Raw genomic sequence first — 12,500 nt, forward strand, 5'->3', positions numbered from 1 at the left:
AAGAGGTTTCATTCACGCATAGAAAAATTTTAATTATTCATAGTGCTTTGGTGTACCATAAAAGTCGAATTATTAACACTGTAATTTGTTCAGATAGCATTTAGTAGAAAATATATCAGAAATAATTAATTGTTCTCAAGATATGATAAGGTAGATATATCTACAGAGGGCAATCAAAAAGAGTAGCAGTAGGATATTGATTGCTCTTTAGAGGAAAAAAAAATTCTGTTCATTTCTAAATGTTCACAATTGTGATAGGCAAATTCCCACTTGGGAAGAGTGTTTTCCAGGTTATTTCACTGCCAAGTGTTTGACATTGTGTGGAGTCTTGGATGCATAAGGCTTATGGCCGTCTCTGGGAATGACGTACCCCTAGGACCTCGGCTTTCTGCTGTGAAAGCTCCTATTTTCAAAGCCCACTAGTGTCAGTAGGAACGTTCCAGTGGTCTCTCGGTGCTACTTCTAGTGAAGACCAAAGTTTTTCCCCCTGACTCTGAGATAGCTGTAGAAGAGGATACCTGTCCGCTAACAAAATAAATTTAGAATGCTGCCAGCGAGTGAACCTCCTGTTCTCCACTGTTTATGGGATTTGACTCTTATCACTTACTAATGGAAATAAACCTTGCTTCCTTTTGGTCTGTTTTAACATAACTGCATGCTACAGGCATGATTTATAATCATTCTAAAGTTAAAAAAAACGTCCAAATTGTATGATCGTTTGCTCCGAGACCATCCATATTTTTCCCTTTCCCTTTTTCTGTCTCCTTGACCTAGCAGCAGGAAGCCTTTGTTTGAGGTGTTCATCTGGAACAACTTTTCCACACTTGTTTTCATGTTCTGTTAGATTACAGGGCAGCAGGCCTACCTTTGAAGCTCCTTTCTCTTTTGTTTCTTTGCCGTGCACTCCAGTAATTAACTTTGTCCTTCTTTTATTTGTTCCAGTCAATCGCAGGCCACTCTGCTGAGCATCTTCTCCCAGGAGTACCAGGTTAGAAGTTTTCTCCTTTGTGAGGGTTGACAGGTGCCTAATTGAATGATGAATGTCCCTTTATTTCTTTGTAATTGAACTGCCAGCTCTCTGATTGGGTTGGAGGATGTTCTCCTTTCCACATCAAGCACCGCCTGCGTCTCAGTGGAGGCCTGCCAAGCCTACCCATCCATCTGTCTAATAACATCTAGCCTTTGCTTATTTGGTGGACCTGTAATAAATTATGCTAAACCATTATTATTCTGACAATAATAATTTCCCCGTGTTGCGTGGTTCCATGTGCTAAATGTTTGCTGACTTGCACTGTCAGTGCCGCTTTCCATTGCTGACAGAGATGATGATAAATGACCATTGCTGGAGTGGCAGAAGGCAAGAGAGGCAGAAAATGGAGTCATTTATCATGAGATGACAGGTGTCAGTCAAGTGGCAAGTCTCTATGGAATTACTTTTTGTAGTTTTCAAATAAGTTGTTTTTAAGCAATGTTCTTCCTGGTTAAAAATGGCAATTGGATTGTAAAACTAGAGTGCAGAGGACTTAGATGGAATTGAATTGAGGGAAAATTAATACAAAGGTTGAAAGAGGGAACAAGTTTTTCTTTGCCCTCTGCAACCCTAAGCAAACTTACTTAGATTCAATTACTATGACCCTGTTGGCTTTTACATATATACTGTACCTTGTGGTACAGGCTGAAGACATCCTGGCCAAGCAGTAGAGATTAAAATGCATAGATTCATAAAGTAGAAGGAAAAAAGACCTACCACCGCTCAAATCCCCAAGCTATTATTCAGCTTGCCCTATGTGCTAGATATTGGGATGAAGAGATATGTCATTCTGTTCTTGAACCTGATGCGTGACACAACATAAAGATCTTTTTTTGTTTTGTTTCAGAAACATATTAAAAGAACACATGCCAAACATCATACTTCAGAAGCGATTGAAAGTTATTATCAGAGGTATGACCTGCCTGCCCCACTAGAGGGTATCATAGTACCTATTAATTGTAATAATAATTATGAATAAATTAGGTTACTAAATTAATTGTCTGTATAACATTTCAGGGCATTGTGATACAAGTCTTACTTAAGACTTAAGGTATATTTTTTTAATGATTTCTCAAATGGTGTGTTTAAAGAATATGGTGAGACTATCTTGATTGTGTGTTATGCATACTATGTAAGAAATCCTTACAGTATTATGAAATCTCAGTTGGCTACTTTAAACTTATTGTAAGTGCATATCTTGTATAGATGCATGTTAATACACACATGTATCTACATATATGTATGAAAGTTCTCGAATCAAGTTTTCTTACTTAAATCAACAAGTTGAAAAATACATTAGAAAATAAGATTGAATTTTGGTTCACTTCTATCTTGCATCATAGGTATTGGGTTTGCCATTTTAGAAATGGAAAAAAAGGACATGTCAAGTAAGGACATATGGAGATAGATAATAATAGACAACTGTCACATTTTAAATGGGGTTTTGTATTTTAAAAAGAAAATCTGGGTATTAAATCACCAACATAGTGTCCAGGGGATATTTTAATTTTGGCCTAATTTATTATAAATAGTTTTCAACCTCTGTTCTAAAACAGAATGTTTAAAGTAGCTTTTTAAAAGAAGAAGGTAGTAGGAAGGGAAAAATGAAGGGGGGAAATCGGAGGGGGAGACGAATCATGAGAGACTATGGACTCTCAAAAACAAACTGAGGGTTCTAGAGAGGAGGGGGGTGGGAGGATGGGTTAGCCTGGTGATGGGTATTAAGGAGGGCACGTTCTGCATGGAGTACTGGGTGTTATATGCAAACAATGAATTATGGAACACTACATCAAAAACTAATGATGTAATGTATGGTGATTAACATAACATAATAAAATTAAAAAAGTAGCTTTTTAAAAAAAATTCTAAAAACGATACTGTCTTTGTAATATGACTGATTAATTTATAACTGTAAATGGTAATGGTTTGCATTAGAATTGTTGGTTTCTTAAATATTTCAAGGACATATTGGAAAGGAAAGCTGTCTGAAATATGCTCTTAAATTATTACACCTAAGATTGACAGATCAACGTTTCTGTGGTGATAGTGACACCACCGATTTTAGATGAATGATTTTTGTGCACAAAAATTTTATGAATGAAATGAGTATCTAGAATAAATATGGTATCGTGTTTCTGGAAAGTCGTTTTTTAAGAATTGAGAAGTGTTTATTGAAAACAAAAGTTATTGAACTTATTAGCCTTTTAAAAAATTATATACTGTGCCATGTATGATAAGAGATGCGTTCAGTTTTCAGTCATAGCGTCTGTTAAAGATACACACACCGCATATGCACACACACTTTTGTGTCTAGGAGAATTCCCCTCTAAACAAGTCTTTGTAGAATTTGAATTGATTTTTTCCAAATTTATAGTCTCTTCAGTGACATCAACATTTGAATGCAAGTTATAACCTAAATCATTCATGAAAAATGAAGAATGGCTCACAAAGTGCTATGAAGTCATCAACAGCTTTGGAATCCAGACCCTCCAAAGAAAGACTGAAAAGTTACTTATCTGTCAAAAAGTACATTTTTGTTTATAAAAATGATCATCTTAGGCCATCATATAAAAGTTTGGTTCTATGTCCAGGCTTTAAAGCCTTGGTAACATAAGCAGTAGAAAATAGAGCCTTTCCTAGAAATTTGGAGATCCACTTACGGGCCATGGGGCTGCCCTCTGACAGTCATTTTCATTGTTGTTTAAAGGCCATTTTACTTAGATGATTTCTAAGACCTCTCAGTGCTGCTTTTTAAAATTTAGTTTCATTTAAAAGTGTATTTAATTATTGAGGTATGAACATACTTTATTGGATTATCTGAATTGGTCAAGCCAGAAATAAAATTCTTTCCTGTAAATATGGTTACTTAATGATGAACATTTGGGTGAGCAATAATGAGACTACAGAAATATATACACATGTATTTATATATATTTATAAATTTATTTAAATGTGAGAATCTCAGTTGTTTTAAGGAGTCACAAATTTTGAAGTAAAAATGTGAAGTTAGGCTGTAATGGACAGTCTAATAAGAAAACAGTCTCACCAAATTCTTACTTGACCACCCTGTTCCCTGGCTTTTTGCCCTGCACTCTGTGCTTGGAGATGGGCCACACTGTTACCTTTCAGATGGACTGACCACACAGCCTCTTGTAAACGTGCTGGTTAAATGTCCCTATAGTCTCTAAGGTAAATTGGCCTTTCGAGAGTTTTGTTTTCCAGCTGATAATAATAAAGGCAAATTGTATTATATCAAAACATATCTAAGCAGTTTGACAATACTAATACTTTAATTCTTTTTCTTTTATAAAAGTAATACTTGAATATTGTAGAAATTAAGCACACCTGTGATGGTATAGAAAGGAATGGATGATCGCACATAATTGTGGCAGCCACAGGTAACCACTGTGGTATTTTTCATTGTAGTCTTTTGTCAATCCATTTTTATATAGATGAGGTCATACTATATATACCATTGTGAATCCTGAATTTTGTACTTAGAAAAATGTGTATAACATAATATCACTTTGTAGAAAGCTTTCTGTAAACATTTTATTGATTGCATTATTTCATCATATGAAAGTACCATAATTTACTGAATTATAACTGTTGAACATATATGTTTCTAATGTTGTAATATAAAAATAATACTGTGATAAACATTTAGGTACATAAGTGTTTGCAATTTGGATTAGTTTTTTAAGATTTCTATGTATATAATTACTGGTGCAAATAATGAGCATTTAAAGATTTTATTATATGTTGCCAAATTACTGTCTAGAAAGTTTATAATGGTTTCCCCATTGCACCTAGTCAGAGAATTCCTTTGTCTCTGCATTCTTGCTAGTGTTAAGATGATCTCAATTCAGAATTCGAAAACTGTATTTATAAACCATATAGTCCACAGTGTGATTCCATCATGGTTAACTGAAAGTTCAAAGTATCCAAAGATCAGCTGAAAATGTTTTCTCGAGCTTTTGAATTACTGAGGAAATTTCCTCACTTCTTCATGTTGTGTATGTACAGATACAGCCTGGTGTTCATTTTGAAAACAACTCTATTCTTTCCCCCTGTATCAATGGCATTTTATTTCCAAACAGGAAACATACTTGGTAAAATTTATTTAGGCCATCCAGACTGTTGCACAGGGGCATGTATGCACACACACAGACACACTCACAAGTGGTCAGATTTGCAAGTCCCCATCAATAGCAAGGTTTAGAAATGTTGTCTCCCATCTTTTCCCTTCTTCCAACATACACTGTTTGAGGGCAAGCTTTATTAGCTTTAGAGAATCAGATCAATTGAATTTCATTCAGATTTTCACATGGAAAAAAGGCTAGCTCAAATATGTTATTGACATTACATGACAAAAATAGTTTCTGAAAATTTGAACTACTTTTTTGTTTAATTATCACAACTTACTTTGCACTCACTGTGTCCCATCTACTAAGCCTGGAATCAAGTATACAAATGTGAATAAGACATGGTACCTGCCCTCAACTGCTCTGTTTTAGTGGGAAAACAGCTGCATACTTGGAGATGGGCTCCAGAAATTTTAAAGGTAGAATCAACAAAGATGGTATTCAGCTGTAAGCTTAGAACAGAATTTTGGTAGTTTTTTGAAGTTATGCCATTATAATTATTATGAAAATAATTATTATAAAATAATAAAGCTCAAATAACTTTTTAATATTTTAAATCAGGGGTGCCTGGGTGGCTCAGTCGGTTAAGTGTCTGCCTTCAGCTCAGGTCATGATCCAGGGTCCTGGGATCAGCCCCACATAAGGCTCCCTGCTCAGCGGGGAGTCTGCTTCTCCCCCTGCCCCCTCCCCCACCTTGTGCTCATGTGTGCTCTCTCTCTCAAATAAATAAATAAATAAATAAATCTTTAAAAAATATTTTAAATCAGTACATATCATTTTAATCTTAGATGCTAATAAATCTTTCACATTCAAAGAAACATAAAATGGACTTTCCATGAAGATATTTTAAGGATGGTTTCAACCCACAGGATAAACATTTCTTAGCCCTCCTATGGCAAAGCTTAGAGGATGGCACATAGCTTCTGTGCAAAGTAGTTTTAATTTACAAATAGGTATTAGGAAGATGGCCCAGGGTACCTTAATATAGTATCCATAATCACATCTTTATATCTCAGTTATAATTCAGACCTTTGCTAAGGATCTGTTGGATGTAAGTTCAGCATTCATTTGTGTAGGCCTCTCCCAAGATGCTTCCAGTCCAATTGGAGAGGGAAACAAACCATTGTAAATGTATGAAAAGTCTACACTGCAAGTTTGCACAAGATGTTTTGAGAATACAGAGAAGGGTAGCATTAGGAATTTCTGATCGTGTCCTTACTGAATGTTTTCTGTAATTAGTAAGCTCCTTTGATTGCATATCTAAATATTTCAATAAAACTGATCTGTCACTTGGTATAGAAGACAGTTAAAGTTCCCAGAAAGGAAAACTTACTTCAAATTAATTTTCACTTAATTTCTTTTCCCCAGTACTTCTGAAGTGTTACGGAATATAGTTAGGAAACAAATTGGAGAATAAATATATTCAGAAGCAGGCCTACCCTTTTCAACATTTGAAGGCCCCTCAGTCGACCTTGGGGGATGGGGTTCCATTTCAGAGCTTTACTGTTCACCGGCCAAGAGAGCCCAGACGGGTTTCATCCGTACCCTGGGGTCTTATTTCTTGGCAACTAGGCAGCTTTTAACAAGCTCATAATTAGGAATTTCCACTGCATTAAGTATGAACATGTTTCTATATAGATATAGTGGGTTATTGTTTGACCATCTCCTGTTCTTTAAACTTAACAGAGGCACTCCATTGGTTAATGGTTAATGCAACATTTACGTGAAACCACAGAGTTTTGAGTCCAAACAACAGTTCCCTGGCATAGACAGTGGTCTGAGGTCTAGCTTCTCTTTTTCATGTTTTCCTTTCAGCTCTCAAAGCTCTGCCCTGGTCATACTAGAGCCTTTCCTGGTCCTCAGACACCCCGGGTACATTCCCAGCATTTGTGCTTACTGTTGTCTTGCTGGGAATGTTCTTCCTCCCATGGCTCCCCGCTTGCCTTCTTATGGGCCTCGACCCACGTGTCACTTGGAGATGGCTTCCTGACCAACCCATCTAAGCTTCCATTTTATCGTAGAATATATCATTATATTATGTATGTATTTCTGTGTTTTCATTGTCTCTCCACTGCAATATCATTTCTGTGATGGCAGGAGCCATGGAAGTTTTGTTCCCTGCTGCTCCTTCAGAACCTGGAACAGGCCCAATACAAGTTAGCTCTCAGAAATATTTGTGGGATAAATGAATGTTGAGTAGAAAGTTGTGAAGATACCCTAATATCAGTATAGGCTTAACTAATCTGACCCAGAGTCTGAACCCTTAATGAATGTGCATGTTTGGTGGCTTTGAACGCAGGATTAGTTGGTCAGACTTGACTGAACGGATTGGTTGTTTCCGGAGCAGCCCTATCAGTGCAATGGAAATGTTGTGAGTTGATGTGAGGTTCTGAGCTAAGCTGGTTCCCAGGGACCTTTCTCTAAACCACACTTGCCTTTTTTTTTTTTTTCTTTTCTTCTGAAAGTGGTTATTTCTCAATTAGATTCCTAAACAGTTTTTTCAAGGAAGTCCCCAATTTATGGAAAATGAACTTAATAGAATTACTTTGAAGTTATAATGATCCTGAGACTTCCTACCTTGAATAATTTACTTCCACTTTGTTTATAGGAAAATCATACATCTTCATAAACATACTTGTGAAATAATATAATTTAGTGTCTGCTTGTGGTAGTTATATGGAAGACCTCGTCTGTTGACCTTGATTTTTACTATCAAACAGATATTGTTAATTTATTCACTCAAATGGCATACTGTAGAGAAAACATCCATATTGAATTCTCTTTTCTTATCCAGTATGGCTTTTAAAAGTTATTAATCAGTCATTTATTAAAGAAAAAATATATGTATGTATAATGCAATCACCTATTTTAAGTCAAAAACTGTTTTAGGCATAATAAATGGAATAAAATACAATTCTTCTACCCTCATCAGGCTTTCAACCCTGCATTGGGGGATGGGTTTGAGGTGGACAAGTAACTAGGCAGATACAATATGATGCTGTGTTAAGTGATGGAGAGATTTACAAGGTGCTCATCGATTGTACCTTGGGACACCTAACTTTCTCCTGGCTTGTGGTGGTTTGAAGAAAGTTACATGTAAGCTGAATCACGAGTTCTCCAGGTGAGGGTTGGAGTGCAGAACAGTGATTACAGATGAGACTGGCCAAGGACAGTAGGTGGGAACCAGATTATGAAGAAATTTGTAAGAGGTATTAAGTGGCTATAATTGAATCTTGAGATTTAATGTGGGGCTGTGAAATGTTTTGAGAAGAATGGCACATTCAGATTTTTGCTTAAAAAAAATCACTCTGGCTTCCATGTCTGGGATGGATTTGGGGAGGTTTTTTTGTAGGTTTTTTTAATAGTGGGATTAGGGAATGAGGAGGGATGGAGGTTATGATAGAAATCCAGGACATAAAAGATGATGCCTTGTATTGCCTGACAAGGTGTGCTGACCCACCGATGACAGGTCTGCTCCATTTGTTTCTTAATAAGGTGTCAACCAATGGATGCTTTTTTTCAAACCATAAGAGTAAACTCACTTTCTTCGCATAAGGTGGTTGTGGTATAGATAAAGCCAGGTGACAGGGCTAGTTCTTTTCAAAATCACTTCTGTCTTCATGGAAGGGAAGGGAGCCCAACCTGCTCATACCTCACACCCCCAACTTCAGTTAGTAAGTTGCCAGTGGTTTTGAGGTAAGTTTTTTTTTGTTTTTCTTTTCCCTTCAATGCTTTTCCTATGACAGTAGCATACTTTAACTAGAGTTGAGCGTGGCATTTGCCCAGGAGAAACGTGTACACACAGCGGATGCTGACAAGTCTATGCTGGCCTTTTCTTGTCACTGCATTACCACTTGGCTTTGTCTGTCTAGGTACCTGAATGGAGTGGGGAGAAATGGAACTGCCCCAGTGCTCCTGGAGCTGGCCAATGAGGTAATGTTATTGTTATTATTTTACTTAAACCTGCATAAAACCTAAGGGGCCTATCTAGAGTAGCTTTGCTTGGAATTATAATTAACCTTAAAGAAAGAGGTTTTGAGGTGCCTTAGACATTTAAATTGCTCCCTGGTCTCTTTGTAGTTTTAATAATTGGACAAAGAACTTCATATATTAATAAATCAGTTAACATAATTAGTCTCCTTCTTTTAAGGCAAATGTATAAACAGCTTCTTGGTTTCTTATTTTGTGGGAAATTTCAACCAAACAGCTCAGGACATGCTCATCTTTGGATGTGTTGTCTTAATTTAGTGTGAGAAATACCTGTGTTAAGTAAAGAGACGTATGCCAAGAAAACCTATGCTAACTATTATAAAAATGAGGAGAGAAACTGTATACTTAAAAATGTAATGTTTACTTGATTTATTTTTTTGTTAGCAAACTTTTATTATGATAAAAGATACATGCCTTGAAAAGTCTCTTTATATGAAGAAGCATACTGTTCTTAGTAACACCAAGTATAAAGTGATTTATTGAACTTATTTGTTAACTCTGATCTGCTTCTGTTTGGGGAAACAAATAATAGTCTTACATTTAAAAAAGGAAACCCTCAAGATTTCCCATGAATGAAGAAGCTATAAAAAGTTCATAATAGTGGCAGAGAGCATACTGAAAAATAAAATATTTAATTCCTAAACTTTGAAATATTTATCCACTATAATAAGAGCAATACAATATTTAGTCTGACTTGGAACTGCTTGTGCAAACCTCACAGGGATGGAATGCAATGTACACTGTTTTCGTGTTGCATTATAATGGAAAACATAGAAGCAAGGCAGAAAATGTGTGTTTGCATTAAAGATGACTCAGTACTGTGAGCATTAAGTGTTGTGGTAGCAGCACGTTCTACATGTTACATTAGCAAGGAAGGATGGTTTCTCTCACAGCTTCTGTCTGCTGTGCCACTACATTCAGCAAATGAGCAATTACCTATCAGTTACTAGAGGGTTTTAATGGTCTAGGCAGTGTCTACACCATCTGATACGATAGTTAACATATAAAATGCACTTCTCCTCCTAGCAAAACATGTATTCATACTTTTTTCTGCTTCTAAAGCAAGGTAGTTTTTAAATGTCTTCAGACTTGTTTGTTATGAGTTGATTCTATGAGCCGCTTGAGGTTACTGTGCTGTAACTAGGAATTTAGTGATTGTCCTTTATGAAAAAAAAACATAAAGGAGTGAGCTAACAGCATCTAGAAATAAGGTGATGCAAATATGGTACTCATTTTTATAGACGATGATATTGATGACATAAGTTTTACGTAGTAGCAATTTATATTCATTTGAATTTTTAATGGATATTTGTGTTGAGCTTAGCTTATTTAGCTGCCCTCACCATCCATCTTCTAGTACTATGGAAAATTTTAAGCCACTAACGCATTTTCTCCTACATTGGTAAACCTGTTATTTACCACAAATATATAGAATATTTAACCAAAGAAGAGGGTTACTAAAGATTTAGCTGCAGATTAGCACAGAGGTAATAGCACTTTCTGAGTGACTGCGAATGCATCAGGGAAATTTGGGAATGACTGGTACCAGATTATGGCTTCTAAACAACTAGGCTGCCATTTTTATATGATAGTTAATACTTACATGACATATGCTTGCATCTGGTGACAATTGATGTGATGGTAATGCTTTATGAGTCAGTATATATTTAATCAGCGGAAATGAAAAATTGATGAGAAATATATAACATTGGTACATTACAGTGTGCAGTAGCTCTCTTAAACAAGAACACCGTATTGTTGATTTGGGGGGCAAGGACTAGAGGCAGTCATCAGTGCTTTTATAAATACCTTAATACTAATTTTCCTATTTCAAGGCTAAAAATGAACATTTTAGGAAATCTCATTTTGTTAGTAATAATAAGATCACTCATTCTGTTCTCTCCACACAAATATTTTCAAGTGAGATTTGAAGCACTATGAATTTTACTTACATGCTAAATTCTGACATGAAGCATGATGGCCCTATTTCAGAGAAAGATGGACACATGATTAATATGAAAATTAGGGAGATGCAAGTACCTGAACTAATAAGGTAGTCCTTATTCAGGCTGGACTACCTTCAGTAATTTCACCATTTTTCATGTGTCAGCTCTGATGTGGGTTACTAGGAATAAGCAGCTTCGTGGAAAGCATTTCTTTCTACTTGGGGAATTTAAGGGCATCCAAGTACATACATATTTGAAAAAACTGTTCATACAAATGAAGCCAGCCTTTTTGTCTAGTTACTAAATCAAGACAAAATTTTGGTATGAATACAGGACTTGAAAACCTGTCAAGAAAAATTCATGGTGATAATATAGGAGGAACATTTGCTATCTTACACCTAAGATAAAAAGACTTATTTTAGGGGAGCATTAGTGCTCTTGAAAAACACACACCTATTTTCTGGGGAAATTAAATCCATGGTTAATAAAAGATCTGAGAACCAAAAAGAAAACAATATGTTTCCAAAAGAGTAGATGTATTTTTAATTAATTAAAATGACCGTTAGCTTGAGTATTCCTGTTTTCTGTTTGATCCTTTGGAAGAAAGGTACATCCTTGGGTTCTGTATTAACTAAATTGATAGGTAATATTTCAGATAAGCCTAAGGATGGTGATGTGATCTTACAGTACAGGGATTATTATTGTTGTTTTTATTATTAATGTTTCTACAGTATCAAACAAGATATTAAACAAGATATTTTATATTTAAGGAACTTATACCAAAACTTTGGTTAAGTCTTTAAGGATAAAATAAACTAAAATCAGTAAAATCCATATTTTTAATGGCTAAGGAAATTTAAGGCAGTTTCTGAAAGCAGTCACTAACAGAAGGGTTTTCATTTTTTTTTTTTTTTTTAAATTCAAAACAGTGGTAAATATAGATAGTTGGAAAGAAAGAGGAATGGCTAGAATAACAAGTAATATTGGCCTACCAGTGGAAAAAATTGAGGAGAGGTGAGAAAAGTCCATTTTACTGTTGTAGATGAATACTCTTTCCAAGTTGTTCCATCCTTTTGCTCCAATTTTATATGTAATAAATTTGGGCCACTTATTTTTTTCACCAGCACAGATCATACTTGCTATAATTTTATCATGATGGAAGCCACCAAGAGTAGGAAAGATTTTAATGAATGATGCTTGCTGTGGTTGATTAAAATCGACTTAATCTTCAGTGTTGACAAAATATTGGAATATCAACTGCTTGCACAACTTGACAGTCTTAATTTTCTATTTCTGTTTCGTAAAGGTAGACTATGCACCCTCATTAATGGCTCGGATTATACTGGAGAGATTTCTACAAGAGCATGAGGAAACTCCACGTGAGTTACC

The 12,500-nt window shown here is 35.6% G+C and overlaps 1 protein-coding gene across 13 annotated transcripts in view; it reads left to right on the forward strand.

The window, feature by feature from the left end:
* The window catches only part of CDIN1 (CDAN1 interacting nuclease 1), a 207,654-nt gene that overhangs the window by 49,433 nt on the left and 145,721 nt on the right, over window positions 1–12,500 (forward strand). For 11 of the 13 annotated variants that reach the window (XM_081830856.1, XM_081830851.1, XM_081830854.1 and 8 more), the window contains exons 2-5: window positions 943–988; window positions 1,878–1,942; window positions 9,048–9,108; window positions 12,418–12,490. In XM_081830856.1, coding sequence (XP_081686982.1) covers window positions 943–988; window positions 1,878–1,942; window positions 9,048–9,108; window positions 12,418–12,490 — 245 coding nt within the window. The remainder of the gene's footprint in view (window positions 1–942; window positions 989–1,877; window positions 1,943–9,047; window positions 9,109–12,417; window positions 12,491–12,500) is intronic. The other 2 variants (XM_081830857.1, XM_081830859.1) reach the window with 1 other exon arrangement.

The sequence above is a fragment of the Leptonychotes weddellii genome, chromosome 9 (genome assembly GCF_054177405.1).
Source record: "Leptonychotes weddellii isolate Sample4059 chromosome 9, ASM5417740v2, whole genome shotgun sequence".
Taxonomy (NCBI): Eukaryota; Metazoa; Chordata; class Mammalia; order Carnivora; family Phocidae; genus Leptonychotes; species Leptonychotes weddellii.